Below are 24,337 nucleotides of genomic sequence, written 5' to 3'. Positions count from 1 at the left end.
AAGACAGCCTCCAATTCATGATTCTGCCATCACTTTCATACTAGTGAGAAGGATCTTATCCTCTTGGTCACACAATTGTTTCATAGCCAACCAGGGATTTGGTCAAAGAATTCCTGCAAATTGTTTGCCTGCCTACTGGAATACAAGCGAAAGCTTGTATGTGTTACAATTGCCTGACATCATTGTAATGGTATTTGTACCAGTAGCCTCACATACATCAACATTGTCTACTGGACCAGCACGCCTTTTTTTAATCCAGTGTATTATGGCTGTATTTCACAAGGCCGACCTATGCACTTCCATTTTGTTCTTGATCCCATAGCAGGGAAATCGTCTAATTTTCTGTGGGCCTTTGAGATCTCCCTCCTTGCTCTGCGGCTCAGCCCTGACTCTTTCCAGGTTATCGCAGAGCCCCAGGAGGGATACAGGCTCAGGCCCTCCAGGGGCATGTCTGAAGACACCAGCCTTGAGACTGCAGGTATATGCCGTAGACCCAGGAGGCAACTGAAAGCACATTCCACTCCCTTGTCCACTGTGAAGAGTCCCCCGAGCCCTCTGCTGAATCGATCTTCCCTGAGAGAGAGGTACAGTAATGCTTCACTAGTCAATAAAACATCCCCCCGTGTCCCATGATACCCTTACTCTCGTCTGCAATCCAGACCTCAGGTTAAGTGATTTCTGGCTATATAGCTTTAAAAGCTATTCAAAATATCCTTTTGGTGTTTTGAGAATTGCTTCAACAAGTAGTGATTTGTGCCTTCAGTGCTATTGTCTAGAGATCACTGGTCTTGATTTCAGTTGTGCCAGTAGTTGACTGTGTAGTGCAGTGGTTTTCAAACTTTTTGGACCAAGTACCACCCCTAATCCAACCAAAGCATCCAAGTACCACCTACAAGTCATCATCTCATAGGAACCCCAGAAATTCTCAATGACCAACATGAGTGCGTTTGCACACACACTCACACATACATATAATAAATATTATAATAATAAACTTTGTTTGATATAAAAAAATATGACTTCTCAAAGTGTTTTACAGAAAAAAAACAACAACAAATAAAAATAAAAAAGCACCATTTCAGTGAGAGGGGTGAGCCTGTTTAGTCGAGCAAAGCAGATGTGAATTAATTTTTCGAGCCTTGCTACAATTCACAACAGTCTAACAGATTTTAAATCGTCAGGCATTTTCTTGATGGCAAAGGTCTCCCGGTGGATGTTGCAATGCATCCATTAATTTCTGGAGCAACCTCTCTAATTCGTGCAACTACACCGCTGTGTCGGCTTGTCATTGCTCTAGCACCGTCTGTACAAACTCTGACACATCTTATCTAGTCTATCCCATTCTCTTCGATAAATTCATTCAGAAGCTGAAATACGTGCTCTCCTGTAGTTCCTGTGGGTAGCGGCTTACAATACAGAAAGTCCTCACGGGACGTACCCTCAAACTCGTATCTAACGTAAACGAGCAAATTGGCCAAATCGACTACAGACTCATCTAATTGCAGTAAAAAACATCTGCTCATCTTAACGTGCTCTGTCAGCGTACTTTTGATATAAGCCTTCATTTCAATAATTCTGTGAATGACTGTGTCTTTCGGGGGGGGGCAGCAGGTCGAGCTGTTCAGCAGCTTTTTCTCCACACATAATAGTGTGGGGCTTACCTGCTTTAGCAATACGCAAGCTTGCATTTTTCCACGTTTCCATTTTTATTTCAGTGTTTATTTTAAGTTTTTATTTCATGCGCATGGGAGAGAAACACAGAGAAGCTCGGTGTATTTTCCTCGAATTAACTTAGAACAGTTCTTAAATATTTTTCTGTTATTTTTCACGCTTTCCTGTGCTCACAAGATTACCAGCGTTCGTAGCACGCATTTCTATGAATTCCTGTGTTTACAACGTTGGCATTGTTCCAAAATCACACACATTCTCCTACCTCCCTATTTGCTAGAGATACAGTAGCTTTTTTAAAATACAATTGGTCACTTGCATCCGTAGCACGCATTCCTATAGAGTGGTATAGAATTCCAGAGTATCTCTTGTGTCCACTGAAGTATTAGCGCGCACTGTATCGTAGTACGTAGTACGTGTCGTGTCGTGTATTCGACACGTATAAAAATACAAAATATGAAAACCCGTCCCGATTTTTCAGCGCACACAACACAGTTCCAGGGTCATTTGGCGTACCATCTGGCGGCACGCCGCGTACCACTGCAGGTACACGTACCACAGTTTGAGAACCACTGGTGTAGTGGTTCACAATGGTCTGAGCATTACTGTAGTTAACTGTGGTTTCCTAAGCTCAGTGTATATTAAAGATACCCCCACACCTGTCACCTTGTGTTTTCAGTTGAATCAGATGTTTCATGTACTGTAGTTCTGCTTTTCATACCATGGCCCACAACAAGAGAATTGGCAATAGGCCTTGGCAGTTCTGTGGCTTTATCACTGCTGTGCGGGTACTGAGAATGTAAGGACAAAAACCTGTCCTTTCCAAATCAAATCGGCTTGAAAAACACTCCTGATTCTCTAAAGATAAATTTGTTTGCATCCAGTCAGAAAATATAGGTTCCTCTAAAGGAACGTAGACATTGGAGAAAAACGTTAACAGTACATCGCAATTTCTAAAACAGCATAAACTATAAAAGCAGTTACGTATCTGCAGTCCAACTCCAGACCATTCAGTCTGTTCTGGTTTGGTCACTTTTACAGGCAACCGAAGTAAGTAATTAAACTAAATTTCAAATGTATGTTAATTTGCTGGTTATGCCAAAGTTCCAGTTCTTTTATCAGCTTGGAAGTTATGGTATTTCAGTATCCCTGTCTTCTTGGTCATATTCAACTACAGGCCATTTTTCACATATGTCACATCTCTGCATACCCTTTGTTTCCCTAGCTCCTTTAGATAAATGGGTTACTATTTTATCTCCATCAGAATCAATGGATCAGGGTGTGACAAATTCTTTAATCGCTCTGTTGCTATTTGCTTTTATCTCATATAGGAATAATTCTAGTTTGAGTGCATCAACATTTCCCTGACTTTTACAGCTGTCCTCTGGGAATAATGCAATTACATATAAGTGGCTTAATGATGCGTAATTAAAAACATCAATTAGATTTCGTATTTTTAATTTTTTTTCTTTATGCTTTCCTCTTACACTGCTGGATTTAGTGATTACAGTCTCTGTTGAGGAGACTATGAGGGGTGTAGGCTTTTTAAAAAATTATAATAGCCTTAAAAAAGCATAGTAGCCTTAAAAAAATATAATACTTTTGCTGCCTGGGTCAAATCACACAACCAGTTTTTATGTGCTTCTGAAATTTGTCATTCTCAGACTGAAACGATTTCCATTTTGTTAACAGATGGAAGGCAGGGAGGGGAGCTCATACCTTATCCCATTTGAATTTCCAATAATGAATTATTGGCTCAATCTCAACCTTATGAAAACACACAAACAAATAAAAGAGGTTGTATAAGTCAGATCTTTATTTCGATCACAATAGGCTACTGAAATGTGTTTCCCCTTTCTTGAAATTACAGGATCTGATGTCTTGTCATGTTTGTTCATCACTTTTTTTTTAAAAAAGGACAGAGAGAAAACAAACTAAAATAGTATTGATTGTGTTTCAGCAAGATTGGTGTGAATGCATTTGACCCAACAAGCGGTTTAATAAATTCTGAGATACCTTGCAATTGATCTGAGCTCTGCAAGCTAAAACTGCATGTTTTTTTCACTTCATTGTAAACATTAAAATCAATAGACAATTTTAAACTGATAAAAACTGAGAAATCTATGATCTTCCTTCCATAAATTGAAAACGCGACAAAAGTCATAAACCTGGAGATTAAAGCAAGTTTATCATATTCTGGCTACAGTAAAGCACGATTTTGGAAATCTCTGATGGAAGAGGAAATGACAGAAACGTGTTACCCTCATTGAGTTGTGGTGCTTTTTTTCTCCATTATTTTAACTCATGCTGTGGTTACATTAAGCCATTTTTATAATGAAATGATATGAGTAACACAGTACAAAGATTAACACTTTATGGTCAACATAAACATTTTAAAAAGGTTTCCAGCAAAAGAAGGAAAACAGCTACAAGAGAAGATTTTTTGTCCATGGTTGATTTTTTCCTAACCAGCTAATCAGGTAGCTGCAAGCTTCAGTTTGAAAAACATCCTCTTTTATACATGTATAAAAGAAAACAGTGTATTACACAGTGCTGCCACTCAAAACAATGGTGCTAACAGAATAGGTGCAAAACCATAAAACTTAATCAAGGGAGTGAGTATGTACCGTGTTATTGAACAGTGTGTAAATGGAAGATAAAGAGGCTAGAATCCTGACTGGAGGGTTTGTGGGTTCAAAACCCAGGGGGACACCACTGCTGTACCCTTGAGCAAGATGCTTTACCCAGACTGCTCAGGCAGTTTAAATTAATACCGAAATGAGTCTGTGAAAAGAAAAATATAGGTAAAGGGAACCTTGTGATGCTTGGATACAAGAGTCAGCTTTGTACAATATATTACAAACATAAACAAATACTGTTTATAAAATATCAATTGATTCAAAATAATACTGTACCCTCAGGAAAGTGTTTTTCTAATGTGAAAATTGGAGACCCAAAACTGTAGAACACAATATCTACAACAGCTGTTCCTAATGTATGAGTAAAGAGGACCTTTTTGTTGGGACACTCAGTTAAGAAAATTCTATTTGAATTACCCAGCGTTCTCTCTGACTTCTTTCACGTGCTCTTTTATCTCCCACTGCCCAGATTGGAGTACGTAGCAACAATGTGTACTATCTGCTAGCTTTGTGGTATCTGTTCCAAATTGTCTGTAAGACTATGCTTATTATACAAAGCTGGAAGACACCGACAGCTTTCTGCATAATAATTTTAAGAGGCGCTTTGCAGATGAGATGCATCAGTTTGGTACTGGTAGTGACAAAGTTTGACATGATACCAAAGCCTGCAATCAAACAATTTGCGGGAATGTTTCAAAGCATCTGAGGAAATAAATAAATCTCCAAATTTACCTTCTTGTTATATTTGAAGATTTTTTTATCTTACAGTCTAATATGTTACATGGCTAAAAGTATTTATTTAATCTAGGCACTTAAAGAAGTACAGTACAATACCAATTTCAAAAACACAGCTAAAGAGAAAAGCACAAGAAGGAACTACGTCAAATTGCTTTTTCAAACTTCAAGTGAATTTAAAAATGCAGGCCCATGTAAATGTATCACCCTGTGGTAGAAGTTAAAATAAACAGGGCATATATTTCTAAATAAAATAACACACTAATTCCAGCATGCCACTCTGACGAAAAGCAAGGGAGATTTATGTTACATTCCATTCCTTGACTCATAGCAATTTTTTTTGTGTTAAATGTATGCGCATTACATTTTTAAGATATTAAGTACATATCTACGGCACCTTTATGCTGTGTGGCATTTATTTCCACAATTAAAGGCTTTTAAATGACTGTAATTTGTCTAAATCTTATTTAAACAAGACAACAGATCTTAGTAATACTTTTTCAATGATGCATTTATGATTACGTGTTGAGTATCATGCTTAATTGTGAAGTAAATGTGTAAAATGATTTCTTAACATTTAAACTGTTTGTCCATATCAAACTGATATTTTGACTTGAACATTAATGTAGTAAAAACATGCAATGTATTTTTTCTTTTGGTTTCATTATCAACATTTTATTGTTAAAACTCAAACAGTTTGGGTATACACTTCAATACTTCAATACTCTGACCATTAGAGCTGTGCAGAATTTCTGCACCAAAAAGAATATATGTCTTTTTCTCAGCTAAAAAAGATGCTAATCACCTTTTTTCTGTCTCGGTTCATCTTATAATGGTAATTGAAGAACTGGAAAACTGGTACCTTTAAGGTTGAATTTATTTATGTACAGTAGAATACATAAGTATGCAGGAGTTTACTTTGTTTAAAGTAGTGTTTTTTATTATTTCATTATTTTCTTTCATATTATTTATTTCCACTGATGATACTGAGACAAATCAATAAATCAATATTAATCAATAGTGCTTAAATGGCAATCAGTGATTGCAAAGATGTTTTGATGAGAACAGCTTGCAATTAAAAAGCAATTATTTTTGCATCTTCATTTCATAGTTGTAGTGGCAGTATGATTTCCTGGCGGCACATTAATTGTGAGTAGTCACTGTATGTATACATGTGTGTTTGGTAAGGAAGTGAGTCTGTATGTATGTTAGGTGACCTAAAAATGGTCTAATTGCTTCTATAGTGCATTTGGAGACTTAGGGACAGTGGTGATAATGGAAGAAATGCTTTTAAAGAATGTTTTGTGTCTTGGTGCCGAGATCTTGCTTTAATTACTCAGCATGCAGGCATTGTTTGTTCCACCTCTGTTAATGGTGATATGCACTTCAAATACTCAAAATGAATCTCTGGCTCTGGATTCTGAAGGGTAAATCGAGAGCAGAGAGATCATGTTTTTGCACAGGTGCTTGTAAAGCAGCAGTACAGAGTCTATAGCAGGACCACATTGTTTAGTTCTTCCTTTTTTAAGGGTTTTTCAGACTTACTGTCTGTGTTGCAATGAGCTGTTTTTCTACCATACAGCTTGTGACAAATACTCAGTCTTCTAACCCATGTACTTTTTATTTGCATAATTTGAATTACACCTGGTAAAACTATTTGTTAGAAATGTACTTGATGATATACCTCTGTCAGACTAATTGTTTCAAGACTGCCTGGATGATTGAGAGCATTTATTACAGTAGAAAACGTGCATGCATGACATGCCTGAAAATATATATTAAAACATAGATGTTAAAGCTTTTTCTTCTCAATGCTAAAATAAAATGTCTCTGCTTGAATACCTGTGTATGTGTAACCTGTGCTAGGTTACATGCATTTATCTTGCCAGTATAAGTATTGAGATTGCATGACCCAGGACATTGTTACTAATTAAAAAGGAAATTTGCTACATTATAATTCCAAGTTCTTCACATGTGGTTTAATTAGCCTGTCTGTTTGGCTTTTTTTAAAAAACTAGGATGACCATAGCCACGATTTGGTCCATGCAGTGAGAACAGCATTTTATTGACCTTAAGAAGGAATGACTGAGCTGTTTACATCAAAACATCTTAATAGGCCCAGGTGCAAGTTCACATTAAGTTGCAGGGGTTGTATTACACTCTGAAACATGCTCTCATTAAAACAAGGCTTTCCAAGGTTAATTCTCCTCCGTCAGTTATTATCCTGATAAGGATTGCTTCACAGCAAGACCCTTTCCCAAAAGCATACAGAGGAAAGTCGGTACACATGACTGCCCCCTTGAACAGCATGCTAGTCCATCGCTGGGCTGCCGTAGACTGAAACATAGCTAGCATGTCTTTGAAAGGTGAGAGGAAATGAAAACGTTATCACAAGGGAACGTGCAAACTTCTCAAATACAGGTGGGTAGCTGCGTCAGCCTGCGTAGACTGCAAAGGAACAAGTAATAGGTTTATTTCATGCTGAAAAGAAAAGAAAGAAAACAACGTTTCGGCCGTGGAGCCGCCTTCAAGTGTGAGGTAAGAAGAAGAGAGCTCCACGGCCGAAACGTTGTGTTTTCTTTCTTCTTTTTTTCAGCATGGAATAAACCTATTACTTGTTCCTTCTCAAATACAGATGCACAAGTCCAGAATCAAACCCCAGGCCCAAGCACTATACGGCAGCAGGTGCCATGCCAATGTGGGGCCCAGGTTAATTCTTAAGATTAAAAGTTTTCATTCCGGTAAATTTGGCGTTGTCAATCTCCGGAATGTAGTATCATGTGGGTTTCCTATAAAGCTCTTTATGGTGCTTGCAAGTATAGAGGAGGTATGAAGTCACAGCCCGCTGCAGCGAAGGTTGAAATGAGTTTTAATTTAATTACGAAAAGGCAAACTTCTGGAACACACTGCGTCTTTCTCAGTGATCTGAATTCAAGCGTTATCAGGAAGGTTGTGTAATCTGAGCACAGCCCCAGTCATTTTCCAGTACTGCCGTATGCATTAGAACCTATACAAGGGTTTTCCACATCCAGCACACTGGCTGTTTTTGACAAGGCTCCCCGCCTTTCATTTATTCCCAAAATGGCACATACAACTGATGTCTGTTTCTCTGCAAGAGTAAATTTAGGATGAACCCCACGTTCTTAATAAGTAAGAATGAATAATAAACATGAATCTCCAAGAGCCTAATTTAAAGCTGTCCTAGAAATGCTGTGCCAAAAGACATTTGTGACTGTATGCTACTCCTTTGAAGAATTCAAGTGTTTTTAAGTATGTTCTGTACCAACTGCAGATGACTCTGCCATTAAATCTATTCATATTTGTTGGAGTGGGGAAGGTGGCTTGGTGTTTGTAAAAGCTGTGTTAAATGTTTAACTGGAACCAACAATTGCTCAGGGGTGTGTTGATTGAACAAAGCAAAAGGGGCAGTGTTCTGGCTCGTCCCGGCCTGTCTGGAGTGCTGATTCAAAAATGCAAATAACACTTTTTCATGAGTTTCTTAGTGGGGTTAATTTCAAATAATATCACATACAGCTTTTTGTACTGGATAAAAAGGAGAGGTCAGAAACATGTAAGGCAAGTCGGTGATCAAATAAAGACTGCAATAATTGCTACAGGCATAAATGTAAATTATATTGCTGAATTTTAAAATAATCAAATGTAAACCTTGTCTAAAAAATTGAAGAAAACACTGTATACAAATCTACATTGTCTTATACAGTATATCCTCTCCACCCTGCCTTCAATAACCTGAGATGAAATAAAGACAGCAGTCTCTCCAACAGTTCTACCTCTTTCTCTACTTGTGCTATTCTTGGTGCCTGAGCACAGACTAGTGGCGATTAAGCATAATTTCCTATGTTTGATGCAAGAATTCTTTTCATTGAAATCCACCCACTAAGATATATTAGCAATCAGTTAGGCTAAATCTGTTAACTTGTACAATACTTTAAAAGTTAGAATGAATGCTGATTTATTATTAGTTCATTTTATCAGTCTGTTTATAGGAAGATTGTAACCATTCTTAAACAAGTCCAAATTGAAACTCTACTTCTAGATAATAAAGATGAAATAACACCTATTAGAAAGGATATATTTGTAATGTTGAGCTACAGTACCTTTCTCACGTTAGTAAGAGCACTTTACTGTTGGCTCAAACATGGGGGCACTACTCTTACAATTTTGTTGGCATTGCCCGTGTAATTTATTTAAAGGGAATTCGATTGGGTTTTATTATTGCCCTGAATTTTAAAAATTTTTATGTCACATTGCACAAATATTGTCTAGTCATCCATGCACCCACCTCGGTCAGAGCCAAGTGTGCTTGCATTGCTGATTTCCTTTTTTATAAGGCCCTGCTTTTAATTCCTCGACAGAGGAGAATGAAAAGTTTTCATACCTTTACTGATATTTCTTTGAAATTAGCTGTATAATGCCTTTGCAACACCTGGTGGTAATAGTCATTAAAACTAGCTTATTGTGTGGGCATGTGTCTTAAAACAGTATCCATTATAATTAACTCTTATATTAGTTGTCCTTCGCATCATTCCTTCCAATAGTAGATTCAGGTATTTAATACTCAATGTTATTGACTAAATTAACCCCAGGCAAGGATTGAAGCTCAAGACTGAAACAAGGAAACAGACATGCAAAAATAAACATCTCATGTACAGATTAAAGAAGACACTGATTTGCATTGCATGTGCATTTGGGACAGAGAATTTAGAACATTTAGAGGATATTAAAATAGGGTATTATGCTATGGTTGACGAGTGTGAGAGCTCAGACGTGTTCTAAATGAAATTTCATGAATGACAGTCAGAGCATGTCATCTTCTACTTGTGCATTTTTAGCTATTTCCTCCGCATTTCAAGACTTCATTTGAAGTCTTTGTTTTAAAGGTTCCAGACCAGTCCTTCCACTCCAACACACTGGGAAGAGATCCATGAGAGGGTTCAGAAGATCCTCAAAACCCACCGCAGCCGGCATGGAATGACACCTGTAAGTAACACTCCAAGTTTCGTTTTTCCAAAAGGCAGTTAGATTCTGTGGTCCTCTTTCACAAATCATTCTGATGCAATAGTGCTAAAAGTTTAGAAAATGGCATGTTAACCCATATTCACAAACTAACGAGGCATGTCTAACAAGAAAGGACATACAGTATGACAGCATGCACTTCTTAAAGTCAAGATGATGGGTTCATTAATGTGTTGAATATGCCAATGTCATAGAAAAAGAGCATTAATGAGGGGAGTTCTATGCACATAGTATTCACAGCAACTTCTTAACCATAAGATATACAGTATTTAAACTGGCTGTGCTAGTAACACTGATGGGAAGCAGGTGACATGAGCTGCTCCCCATCTCATTAAAAGGTACCGTTCAGTTTGTCTTATCGTAGAGGCAGTCCCTGCCACCACAGAGAGGTGTCAATATCAAAAGGGAGCAAGGGAAGGAAGTTCCAGAACCCAAAAGCAGAGACAACTAGAAGGTGTTACTTTACTAGGCCCTTCAGAAGACGCCATTCTCACCAGATTCAGATTAGAACATAAAATTCTATACAAGTAATATATACTGTATATACCGTATATATTTACGTTTCATTTCCGAACTTCTCTGCTGTCTTCTTGCCCGTGAAGACTCGTCAGATTCTGTCATTTCAGAATGCTGTAAAACAGGATTTTTTTTTTGAGGCAACATAATTTCACTAATGGCAAAGTACATTTCTGTAACAGCAAATGTTTATGCTTTTTCTTTTAATGTACAGTGCATGTATTTTATGAGTAGTATATTTTATGGCACAATTATCTGCGGCTTTTTTTTAGTGTTTTTTTAAATGTCCAAAAACCAATTCCTTCCAAATACCCCAGGGACATAAAAAAGCAGTAGGAGAGGCACACAGCATATAAATGACATCTGACAGTGCACTTTAAAACAAATGTTTCCACCGTTACCAGGCATATATAATTAGCAAAAATATCTAGTATTTTTAAAGAAGATTGAAAAATGAAATGTATATATACTCATTATGTTTTCTGATGGGTAAACCTCAACTTGGGACAAGCTTTTCTACTCTAGGCATTAAATGTTTCACATTTTGTGTGTGTGTGTGGGGTGGGGCATAAAAAAATATTTTCAGAAGGGGGCAGCATACTAGAGGTCTGAGCACCACTGTCCTATGTTTTCCCATACACCCTAAGTCCTCCTTCATTTATGTCAATTGGTCCATAAGAATGTCAGCATTTCCCTAAGGCACACCTGTCTTCAGGTGCACCCTGCACGTCTTGCGGTAAGAGCCGTGTCTTCTTAAAATGCATTTTACTAGGCTAATGGTATGCTAATGATTTCCATTGTATGCATCTTCATGAGAAATATTCACTTTGTGAATATGGTCTCCCTCATAATCGTAAATTTCTCTGGGGGGGGATTAAAAAAACTTTAATAGCTGGCATCACACACAGTTAAAAGAAATCAAGGGAAGTGGGACATATTCTGATTTTATTCTGGTATAAAACATAAACCAAGGTCCCGGTAAACATTGTATAGTTTTTACTTGTACAGTGGTGACGGGGTAAGATACTGGATTTATGAATACTATTAAATTACACTTTTGGGCACCACTGTTGACATGTGTGGTGTTAGCAATGACAGTTACGGAAAAGAGATATGTAATTACAGTCCAATTGCACATTTTCAGGACTGTCTGCAAGTCATCGTACACTTCAGCTGTTATTGCCTTGTTACAGTAGAATTTTGAAGTGAAGCTAAGGTAGAGACACTTCTGGCACAGTGTGGACCAGCAGGTCCTCATGCAGTACTTATCATGGCTCCAAAATTTGACATTTGGTGGGAGGGCAGGCATAAGCCATAACCCATGAATGTTCTGGTTGAAAGATTTGCAAGGGAAAATAATATAATAGCCTTACTGAATGTGAGGGAATCAGTTTACAAATAATTCTATATGTTTAAGCTTTGCAAGCCTTTTTTTATCAATCTCTCAGCCCTGTAAAATCACCTCTCAAAAAAACATTGATGAAACTGGGCAGTGTATCCCATGTTTAAGAAAAGTCTTATAAAATGGTGTTTTCACAACTCTTTAGGCCATATGGATGCCATAAGACTCTGAGCTCCATCTTAAGAACTTTTGCTGGCCAGTTGTGCAAGCAGAAAAAATAGTGACTGCATTGAAATCAAACAAGTGAATGTTTTCAATGTGTTCCAGTAGATGTAGATAAGAATACTAATTGAAAACATTGAAATAGGGAATGGAAGTGAAATAAGGAATCCTCTAATAAAATGTGACCATTTCATAAAAGACAATCTATCAGTGATTTGTCTCATGTAGATATAGTGATTACCAACAGAATGTTCCCACACTAGAAATGCTGCTATTTAATATCTGTGGTTAGGATTCAAGTGAACAAATGCAAAGGAAAGCAATACTTATAAGGAGTGTGTCACTATGTGTCAAGTGGTGTCAGTCAAAACATCCACCATGATCGTGCAGAGATTCAGGGTTTTATCCTGAATTTCTAAAAGCATTCATCCATATACATGTGTGAGTTACACATTAGAACCCACTCTTGGATTCATTCGTAAGGTCATGAGTTTTCCTGCATTTTACTGGGCGTATTAACACAGAATGCATATAAATAAAAGTGTTCAGCCAAAACTGCCATCACAACAGATGTGGTGGACTTTTGTGATTTGGGCAACATTTCTGCTTTCTATTTTTTATTCTATTTACCTGTTTTCTGAACATGATCTACAAGAAGTGGATCAGATTTAGCTGCCTTGCAGTAAAACATCAAGACATAGAGTTCAGTCTGGGTTTGTTTCAATTGGAAATATCTCTTCAACAGATTTGTGTCCGAGGCCTAGTAAGTGGAGTCATTACTGTATTTTTCTTTCACTTGAAATCAATTGAATTTCTTTAGAACTTCGAAAGCTGAAAGCCTTAGAGGAAACATAAAGCTTTGGAATTGGCAGGTGTTGTATAAAATGCATCACCTCCCACGCTCTGTGCTTGAATCCTTATGGTGAAACGCAAATGACATCTAACTAATTACTCTAAAGCTTGAAATCCTTTCTGTAAGGCAATGCTCTGGGAGGAGGAACTTCTCACGGAAAGCTGGCACTAAACCTCATCTTCACGGCAAAGAAAAGGAAGTAGATAACAGTGGCATCTCAGCAAGTGCCAGGACAACATGGCATGAGTTTTATAATGGGTTAAGGGAATAAATCATAATCCTCACATAATAAAAAAAGAACAGCTTATGGGATTTCTTTAAAGGCTGTGAAATTCTGAAAGAAACAAACCGACAAACTCGGTATGAATTGAAGACCTAAGAGTAGACATATCACCCAGTAGAATGGCCTCAGTCTTATTGCTGTTCAAATGCAAAATGTTTTGATTCATCCAAAATTCAGCAATACATTAGAGGTTTCAAAAGTCCTGGTTAGCAACAAAAACATGGGCTGCTGTAAGCCTTTCAGTGCTTTAATGTGTGAGCACATAGAGGGATCCTAAATTACACCTGCAGTAATATTTGGCTGATCGGTGGTGTACATAAGACAATTTCAGTTTATTTTAGGTTGCTTTTATTCCGCCCATACGAAGCTGTGTTTTTAGACTGTCGTAATTGCGAAAACCAAATCCCAGTTCATAAATACCAACATGTGCCCTGTGATTACAAAAATGAATACGGCTGGTTAAGTCTACATGGAAACATTTTATCTTTAAAATATTTTTTTTCTTAAAAATGAATTTGGGTATGAGAAAAAAAGAAACAATATAATCATTTGTTATTACATGCTAACACTGCATTAAACTTCTCAGCTAATAGTGTAATTCAATACTCAGGTTCATCAGTCACCAAGCATAAGTCAATATCATGTTCCAGTATCCAAAGCACAAAGCAAAGTAGACACATGCACAGGAGTACCTGGTATCTCTGTCATGTCATGCCGGGGCAAACACAGGCTCAAATGAAGATAAGTGTTATTTTTACCACCACACAGAAACTTTTGTGGAGAAAGAACACACAATTCCACTTTCTTTCAAAGTGCTCATTTTAATCTTGAACTTCCTTTCTCGTGGGTAACAAGGAATGGGCACCCTGAGACAGGCAGTCAGGCCGATCCTGCAATCCTTTGGGAGGTGGGAGTAAATGGAAACACCATGTGAAAACCTGTGAAATGCCAAGCAAACATGCAGACTCCCCATAGACAGGCACTCAAAGCTGTCAAAAGCATATCTTGGAACATTCAAGCTGCGGGTTTAGGCAAAAGGAATGCCTTCTTGTATTTTCTTTTATATTTTTAGGGAGTACAAACCAGGATTTGCATGTTAATATTTCACACCTCCCCTGCCCCTGTCCATCAGATAATGATTCTGTCATTGTTTTCACAGGTTTGGGGGAGCCTTACAGATTCTGTGCATCAGAAGACCTCCACATCCTGTAACGACTCTCTATGTGACAGCCAGGTCCAAGAGGACAGGTAAACATCCTGTCATGAGACGTTAGATTACAAAGCTCTCCCCTATGCTAAATTGCTGAACTGCTAGAATATTAATCCCTGACATCTGACGAAATGAACATTTTCTGGTGATTATCTTAATAGCCCAATCTCAGACAATCACCACCGCTGTGACAAGAGCTTTTACTGCTTCCATTACATTTAAATTGCACTCCTGTATTTATTTTTTGTTTGTTTCTTGTGATCATTTTTTTCTCCCATAGGAATGAAAAAAACTTAAGTATATCCAACTATATAGAGAAAAAAAATAGAAGAGCAAATGGGAAAACAGAGAATAAGAGTGTAACTGAGGCAGACAAGTGCTGTAAAACTAAGGTCGTGCTTTATTCTATCACAGTATCAGGGTGTAGGACAGGAAAGAACTAACCATAACAACATTAACAGTTAAGGGGAGGCTGTTCAGCCCATCCAGCTCTCTTGGTAGTTAGCTAATTGAACCTAGGATCACATACATCCTTTTCTTGAAAGAAGCCAGTGTATAAGCTTCAACGTCATGGCTGAGTAGCATGCTCCATACACCCACAACCCTTTGAGTAAAGAAGCGCCTATGAGAAAGACATTTTAAATGCTATTTCTCATTGTGGGAAGTGCATGCTAAATAAAAAAGGAAATAACTGTTCCGTACCTGTGGACAGGGATCCACTCATTTTATCAGGATAGTGTCAAAGGATTCTTTAAGAAAAAGTCAAGTATCAATTTCCAGCTATTCTAACAAACTAACATGCCTCTCCATGTGGTATGATAGCACTGTACCTTTAAATTCTCTCTGCAGGCCTACACTGTCATAACAAAATACACAGGCAAACTTTTATCATGTAATAAACCTACAGTATAAAGACATATTCAAGCAAAAACCAGCACTTTTTCATGAAATTCAGTGGATCTGTATTGACAGGTCTTTCAAAAATGCACAGAACCACACTAGTTGGAAATTCAGAGTCTTTCTTTCTGTGATTTTCATGCATACTACCTATCATGTTCTACAGGTTCATGTAGTATATGTAATCTGCTATTCTCTTATTGTATTAAATGTGCATAATTCAATTTATTTTGTAATTTATTTAATTAGCAGATTAAGTATGATCTAAGGTTTGGAGTTATGCAGATGTTTGATACAACAAAGCAGATCTAACAATTGTCTGGCAATCCTAATTTGTTTGTACCATAATAGGATTATTCTTAGTTAAAGTTTTACTAATCCCAATTCTGACAACCAAGAATGCTTCAAATTATTTTTAAATTAAAAAATTATCAGAGTACAGAATATTATGATAATTAGTGTACATTATGATACGGCATGAAATGGTAATAATAGCCAGACAACTCCTGTATTTACCATAAACACATGATATGTGTGGATTTAATATGTACTCAATTAGTCAAAGAGTGGGTGATGACAGACCTTGTCTGCATAACATAGAAATCTCTAGAATGGACAAAAGCTGTTGTTTTTATTGTTTCTGATAACTTGGTAAGCGCAGTAAGGAATATACAGTACAGTGCTGTTTGAAAGTCATTTTTACACATACACTAATTCTTATTTACCTTCTTATTTTCTTATTTACTTTTTCTTTTTCTGTTACATACATAGATTTCTCTAAACATTACATAGAATATGGGGATATTGACCCTTTATTTTTGATTAAACAAGGATTTCATAGTAAAACTGGAAAGTTTAAAGAACTAGAGGGGTACACAAGCCTTCAAGCAACCCTGTGGAGACAATTGAATAATAATGATAGTTAGTGACTGAAGAAGAAAAAGGAAACTGAAGTTATAAAGGATTTAAATCTTCCGACCCTTACAAAGAAATGTAACCATATTGCAGTATGCTTCTTAATTTCAAAGCAATTTGTTATTTATTTAAATCTTGCATACAATGGAAAAACTTTTATTTTTCAGTTAGATTTATAGTATAGGCTGTTGGTAGACATAATGCTATAGAAGCTGGAGGGGTGTTTAGGGTACTAGAATCACTCAAGATCAATAAAACTCCACAGTATCCTACCAAATATACTTAAGAAGAAAAGAGATGTTGTTCAGAAGCTATTGATGCAACTGTTTCATCAGTCGCTCAAGGCAGGGGTTGTACTGATAGACCAGAGCATTGCTGATGTTATACCCATCCAAAAACACATTCACAAAACTGAACCTGCTAAGTACAGACCAATTAGATCTTACATGTAATGGAAATAATAATTATAATTAAACTAGAGGATCACCTTCCGTATTTGTAAATAAGATCCTAGAAGATAATTAACATTGTTTCACAAAAGTTAGGTCTTGCTTAAATTAAAAATGAGTTCTTTGAACAAGGAACAACAATAATGGACACACACAGCACAAACAATATGCTGTATGGGTAGTTTTCATTTTACAATATAGAAGTTAAAAAGCTAGAATTTAAGGGATGTTGCGTTATGTTAAAATTTGCAACTCATTAGAAAGACCACATTTAGAATACTGTGTACTGTTTTGGTTACCATGTTAAAAAATTATTGCTGCTCTGGAGAATAACTATCAGATGTATTCCTAGGGTTAAAGGAATGTCCTACGCCAATAAATTGAAATGGGCTTAACTAGTTTAGTCTTGAAAGGAGAAGACTACAAGGGGACTTAATTCACGTGATTAAATTCAACACACAAGGCTTCTTCAGCGTCAGAGGTGAAACACGAATTAGAGGTCACAAGTACATGGAAACTACATGGAAGTACGTGGGGTGTAAATCTGGAAACAGGAGGTTCTTTACACAAAAGGTTGTGGGAGTACTGTATGAAACAAGCTACCTAGAGAGACTGTTGAAGTTTTTTTTTTCAAGAAATGGCTGGATGAAACATGACGTCAGATCAATTGATCAATCACACAATTATCTTACGTGAATAAAAGAAAATTCAAAGATATTGTAAATGTCTTAAAACATGAAACTAAACTAGATTTACAGAAGTACTGCAGTGTTCCTTGTGTTTTTGTTGAAATGCTGAATTCTGGAAGATGTCTCAGAATGTAATTGCGTTTTCCCTGCTACAATGCACATCTGTTGACAGTAGTATCTTTACCCTCCAGTTCTAGAGGTCTTGGTGAGGCCACAGTCCATTTAGACAATGGGACATTCTGGTCAAATCAGGCTGCCCAGTACACAGGGAAGCCACACAGGGCTGTGTTTGAGGACAGTCTGGGGAAGATCTACAGAAACCTCTTCAAGAAGGCTTCTAGCACCACCTAGAGCGGGATCTGTGATCAGCCCTGTGAGTTTACCCACCGACACAGGGAAAGGAACTGTCAAAAAGTATTATTTTCTTTATTCTAAAAGATCCATGTGTAAAAGAGAGGCCACAGAACACTCGAAGGATTTGGGGTTTGTGTTTGCTTTAAAAAACATTATTTTGTGATCCATGTATTTCAGTCTCTGAGGAACAAGAAGCACACAATGTATAGCAGCAAACACCCTGGTGGTGAAAAAACAAAAATCAACATGTTAAGTTGTTTCTGGTCCACACAATTTGGATAAACATCTTACAGCAAGGCCATCATATAGCAGTTACAGGATGGTTGCTGTTAAAACTTGTATTTATTATCTTAATTATGGATAATTTATCCAGGTAATCTTGTACTGTATATGCTATGTTTCTAGAATGTTGCTTCACAGTGATTTGGATTTTTACCCAAGTAACTTAATACAATGAAATAACAATTGAATGTTTTATTTACTCAATATCAGCTTGACCAGTCTAAAACCCCCTATTTTAAAAATTATAATAAGAGTTACACAAGCCTTCCAAGCTTAAGTTTCCTCTAAAATGTTTCATTACACTGTTTTGTGTAAGAGCTGGTCCTGATGAATCGTGGTTGTTTTTGCTGAAAGGTAAAGGGTTAAATTTAACATCTTGATCTTTCAAGAAAGAACTGGATAAGATCACTTAGCTTCGAATGTCCAAGCTAATTACCAATCAACATCCTTTTCAAGCCTTTCTATATGATGTATGGAGATAACTTTAAATTATTTAAAGGTTGCCGTGTGTCTGCAAAATAGTTTTCTCTATTTGTCTATTTCCAATTTTGTTGTGGAATGCAGGACGTGTGACAAATATTAGCATTAGTTTGGTCTTTAAAAGGCCCAGAGAGTATTCCTAGCCTCCAATACTGTACAGCTGATTTGGTTACAGCCTGTTTGCCAGCCTTTATAACTGCATTGTTTGTCTGGCACATGTCTAGTGTTCGGATTTTAGCCAACTGTGTCCAGGATCCTGAACAGGGGGAGCTTTTTTGAGAATCACTACCACTGGGTGGGCTTGACACTGCCAGGATTTGTTCTGTGTGGCATGCACCCCCATCAGCCTGCTGTCATGCCCTCATCCAACCAGATTCCCACATGGAAGCGCCCTCATACTAATTACACTTCAGCCGGAGCGCTTCTTCCAAACGATACTGTTCCTGTCAATCAACCAACCACGACACTCCCCCTGTCAGCGCACCTCCCTCCTCTCACAATATTTAAACCCTCTAAAACCCTCTGTTCTTTGCCCGCTATTGGTCATCCCTTCAGAGATCCTACCTTGCCGTCATTTCTAAATCTTCTAGAAAATCTTCTTTGGATACGAACTACGGAACTTGCCCTTGACCATGTGTCTCGCCTAGCCCTCTCCTGGATCAGAAGCCTCTTCTACGCCCTTTTGGATACGAACTACAGAACCTGCCCTTGACCACGTGTCTCGCCTAGCCCTCTCCTGGATCGGAAGCCTTCTCTGCACCCTTTTGGATACGAACTACGGTACTCGCCCTTGACCGCGTCGCTCACCTAGCCCTCTCTTGCATTGGAAGCTACTGAGTCTTTTTCCTTTGTCTCTTGACCACTGAGGTACTGCACAGGGTTCATCCTCCCCATTGGTCTACTGCTCATTCATGACACCTGCAAGCTTGGAATGACATCAGTGGGTCTCCTGGTGCTCCTCCAAGTGGTGCTAACTCCCTTGAGAGGCAGCATTAAGAATGAGAAATATTTCTGACAATAGGGCATGTGTGACCGCAGGTAATACTGAGATCATAGCAGTTTACCTGAGCTAATGAACAAGTGGCAATTTCAGAATGACTGAATACATAATAGAAATCGACTGGTGCATCCAAATTTAAAAAATTGGAAACATGGTGAATAACCTGAAACACCATTTTATTTACATGGTTAGAAGCAGCTCATTTGGCTTTTTTATTAACCGAAGAAAAAGCAGATCACTTACCAACCTCATACTTCATTATTAACAACAAAGCAACTTGACAACAGCTGTTATCTTTGTAGATGTACTCTAGGTTAATTAACTCTCCGGGACTGGAGAATCTGACTTGATTGGTGGATGAAATTGTTGGGTGTATAATCAGGTCTCCCTTTTATTTTAGATATAGTATATAGCAATTGCCATAAGGAATGTGTTTCATCCCTTTCACTATCCACCACATCTTGGTGCTTATCATTTTTTGTATTTATGAAAGCTGTCAGCATCCCTGTACTGGGTAAAGGCTCAGGTAAATATATTCACAAAAGGCAAAAATTAGATTTAGTCATTTACCCCTCTTTTTTACATATTTAACAGATTAACACTATAAAGACAATCTACAAAAGCTTTCATCTTTTAAAGTTTTCACATTAAAATCCAGACCAGTCCAGACATAAACATAAATAACACACGTTAGAGCTAGTTTTAACTGGACAATGAGTATTTAATGTTAAGTGTTGCGTTAATGGAATGTGTGCTCTCCTGAAAACAGCAGAAGTGATCTCTAAACAATGGGTAATCACAGCTAGATTGTGAGGTCAGGACCCACTCAATTTTCCACTTTTGTCTACTGTGGTAAATTGTAATTTCATTTAAGTGTTTTAAATCTTTCAGAAATAATGAGTCTTAATGTGTGATTATACTATATAATATTTTTTAATCGAACTGAGGAAATAATTCCAGGTCAAATGCAGAAAAGTATGCAGGTTGAAAAAAGTTTTTATATGAATTACAGAATATACTGTATATCAATTCTGTTACATTTGATCTCCCTCATACTGTACGTTATTCTTTTTACAGGATTATTTCATCAAATGTTAATGCTAATACTTTACCAAAGGATCTATGTATTTTAATGCCTATTTTTTTAAACAATTCATTTACTGCTAATGTTATTTTGATTATGGAAGAATAATAAATGGGTGCTTTAAATAATAAGCTTCATGTATCCTCCTTGACCATGTTTACTGATCACTTCAAAATATGCATACTGACACAGTATGGAGCACACCGGGTGGAAGTTTTCTTTTAATGGACTGCTCCAATGGTGGGTGTGCCAATGAACAGACAGTAGAGTGAAAAGCACATTTATTTAGTATAAACAATATGTGTCCTACTTCAAACTATCCTGATTCCGTACTATCCTGATTCATAATGCATGTTCCTTTCGATGGCTGGCTTCTTCAAAAATGGGCATTATTTAATCCTAATCACAAAATAAAAGCACCAATACAGTAGCATTTTACCTCACACCTGAAGAAGGCTCCACGGCCGAAACGTTGTGTTTTCTTTCTTCTCATTTCAGCATGGAATAAACCTACAGTATTACTTGTTCCTTAGTAGCATTTTAGTTTGAAATAATAGGTAGATAAGCATAAAAACATTTCTTCAAATACCTGCAATTCCCAATAGAATAAGTTGCGTTCTGTTTATAGATATATGCTCATATTTCTATCAATATTTCTGTGAGCATTTCCAGTTTTATTTTTCATTTCCAGAGAACATTGTATTAGTGCCCACTCCTGAAGCAGTTCCTATTAAATTTGTCATTTCTGCACATGAACAGGCAGTAAAGATTTTCCTTGGCTTGTATCAGAAAAGGCTGACCAAGCATGTAGTGCTTCACAGTTCCCAAGGCAGTCTGGAGACCCACAGGCACTTACGAGCTCCACCACCTCTCTGACCTATTTCCATTTGTGAATCAAACACCTGGTGCTGGAACTCGACTCAGTGCTCTCTAGAGCTCACTGCTTATACAGCGTCAGCCTTTTCACTGCCAAGAGCCTCTGAAAATTGCCAGATCTGCGAGCTAACATGAGATCAGCCAACATGTTTGCTCTAGTTCTCAGTTAACATATGTTTATTTATTGATTTATTCATCTGTTATAATAATAATAATAATTACACTTATATAGTGCTTTTCTGGACACTCCACTCAAAGTGCTTTACAGGTAATGGGGACTTCCCTCCAACATCACCAATGTCTAGCATCCACCTGGATGATGCAACAGCAGCAATAGTGCACCAGAACGCTCACCACACATCAGCATTAGTGGGGAGAAGAGCAGAGCAATGAAGCCAATTCATAGATGGGGATTTATTAGGAGGCCATGATTGGTAAGGGCCAATGGGAACTTGGTCAGGACGCCGGGGTTCCACCCCTACTCTTTTCGAGAAACGCCCTGGGATTTTTAATGACCACAGAGAGTCAGAACCTCAGTTTTTCGCATCCGAAGGACGGCGCCTGTTTACAGTATAGTGTCCCCATCACTATACTGGGGCATTAGGTGCTACACCTCGTCCAGCAGCAACTTTAGTTTTTCCCAGGAGGTCTCCCATCCAGGTACTGACCAGGCTCACACCTGCTGAGCTTTAGTGGTTCCCAGTTGTGAGTTGCAGAGTGACATGGCTGCTGGTTAAAATTACTGCTGTTATTGGTTCAAACAGAAACAGTAGTCTGGTATAAGAATAAATGTACATAGAGAATGAGGCTTGTATTGCTATTACACTCCTGTTAAAAAGTGGTTACAGGCAGTTCTTGCCTTGTCTTCCCCACTGGTGTCTTGCTCATAACTGCTGTTTTGGAGGTGAGGGCTGGTCCCTTCACCAGTGTTTAGACTACCTGAAAAATTAAATGTTAAACATTCATAGCTAAGCAGCAATTGCATGCATTAGGAAACATTTCTCTCAGATGGTCATAGAAGACATTGCTATGAGTGACCAGTCCTCAGACACACCTGCATCCTGGTGGACATGGGTACCTTTTTTTCAACAGGCCTGCACACATCCATGGTTACGCATGGATTTCTTCATGCTTAAAATATCCAAGTATTGAAGCCCCATCGAACACCAACAGCAACTTTTTTAGCCACAAAATATCGCAATACAAAAATATCCAATCCGAATACAAAATATCACAATACAAAATACTAAATATTTTTTGCGACTCCTGCAGCAGGTGTGGACAGCTCTTCCACAATGACTTGTGATATGCTTGTGTTGAACAATGCCTCATTAAGCAGGGCACAAGACGGTAAGATTTGTTTGGGCATCAGTTACTCCTACACAATATTATTATATCTGTCAGATCACCTACTTAATATGGTGATCGTTATCTCTGCTTTGTGCATTGATAATCTGAACCAAATGATTAATGAATGAACCTCCTATACATGGAATATATATTAAGCTATTTCATTCATGCAACTAAGTTTTTACTAGTTCTCAGCGTATTCTGCTTTTGACACTACCAATATTAATGTATTCTGCTAAGGTATATTTAGTGGAAAGTCCTGTAAATGTGAGTTTAGGTGTGAATTTTATCTGCTGTCTTCCAACTAGCTGCAGTTCCTTTTGCATTTTGTCAGAAATGGAGACAAATAGTGGCTTCTGAAAACTCAAGTGAAAACTGTCAAGTACAGTGATAGCAGTTTTCTAAACTGAAAAGTGTAAATTGCAGTATTTCGTGTAAGAATAAAAAATGTATAATTTTGTTTGTCTTTTGGTCTTTCCTGAATGTTGATTCCAGTCTTGTTGGGAGGGGAGAGAAGGGAGAGGGATGGTCATTATGGAAGAGGGGAGGCACTTTGAGAGCTGTCGATTGCAGTTCCACTCTCCGTGCCGGCTGTGAAGGTACTGGTATTACTGTGTGCTGTGGGGTTTAATGCATACAGACGTTATATGTCTTTGCAATGTTTTATTTGTTCAACACAGACAAAACGTATTTGCTTGTGAATGGTTAAATATCCATAACTTATTTTCCACCTACAATTAGAGCTGCTCAAGTACAGCTAAAAAATATTTATATTATATAACGATTCATCAAGATATTTTCCGAATAATCTGTGACACAGTGCTTGCAAATATACCATATTCATATCTGCACTATATATACTCTACATTGCACCTACTGAATCACCCGGCAACCAACAGTTGAGTGGACATCTTGAGAATCTAAAGTGAAACACAAACTAGAGGGTACAAGGAAAAACTCATATAGAGAAGTGCATTTAAAACTGAGAATAGAAGCCACTTTTTTTACACAGAAAGTTGAAGGGGTCTTGAGCAAGAAGTGCTGTTGCAGCTGATGCCCTGCCATTTTCAAGAAACGTTCGAGTAAAAGGCCTGGATTAATTAGCCACTAGCGAACAAACATGCTAAACGAGCCGACCGAGTGTTTTATAATCAATAATGCAAGTACTGTAGCTCTAGTAAAGGGAGTTTTTCGTATCGATAATGAGCATCATAGTTGAAAGCCGAAATTTGGAGCGGTATTCCGGGACTAGCGTTAAGCACCACTGTGTTAAAGGAATGACAGTCGGTGTGGAGAGTAAACGCCTTTGCTGTTTGCGGCGCGTTAGTTCGTCCATTTCTAAAAAGCAGTCTTGCTTGACTTGTTTATACATGCTGTTGTTATTTGACGAATGTTCGCCGCTGAGTGGCAGCACTGTTTGCTTCTCTACACTTTCACTTTCATTTTCCTACGGCAG

The 24,337-nt window shown here is 37.7% G+C and overlaps 1 protein-coding gene across 4 annotated transcripts in view; it reads left to right on the top strand.

Moving 5' to 3' along the window:
- Window positions 1–20,765, top strand: part of spata6 (spermatogenesis associated 6) — a 39,682-nt gene extending 18,917 nt beyond the window's left edge. For 2 of the 4 annotated variants that reach the window (XM_015355939.2, XM_015355937.2), the window contains exons 10-13: window positions 400–584; window positions 9,944–10,043; window positions 14,455–14,543; window positions 17,647–20,765. In XM_015355939.2, the coding sequence (XP_015211425.1) occupies window positions 400–584; window positions 9,944–10,043; window positions 14,455–14,543; window positions 17,647–17,806 (534 nt within the window). In that variant the 3' untranslated portion in view covers window positions 17,807–20,765. The remainder of the gene's footprint in view (window positions 1–399; window positions 585–9,943; window positions 10,044–14,454; window positions 14,544–17,646) is intronic. The other 2 variants (XM_069194303.1, XM_069194306.1) reach the window with 2 other exon arrangements.
- The last annotated feature ends 3,572 nt before the right edge of the window (window positions 20,766–24,337 follow it).

This window comes from Lepisosteus oculatus, chromosome 9, assembly GCF_040954835.1.
Source record: "Lepisosteus oculatus isolate fLepOcu1 chromosome 9, fLepOcu1.hap2, whole genome shotgun sequence".
NCBI classification, from domain to species: Eukaryota; Metazoa; Chordata; class Actinopteri; order Semionotiformes; family Lepisosteidae; genus Lepisosteus; species Lepisosteus oculatus.
The sequence above is the reverse complement of the archived record's forward strand: the minus strand, read 5'-3'. Positions and strand labels throughout refer to the sequence as shown.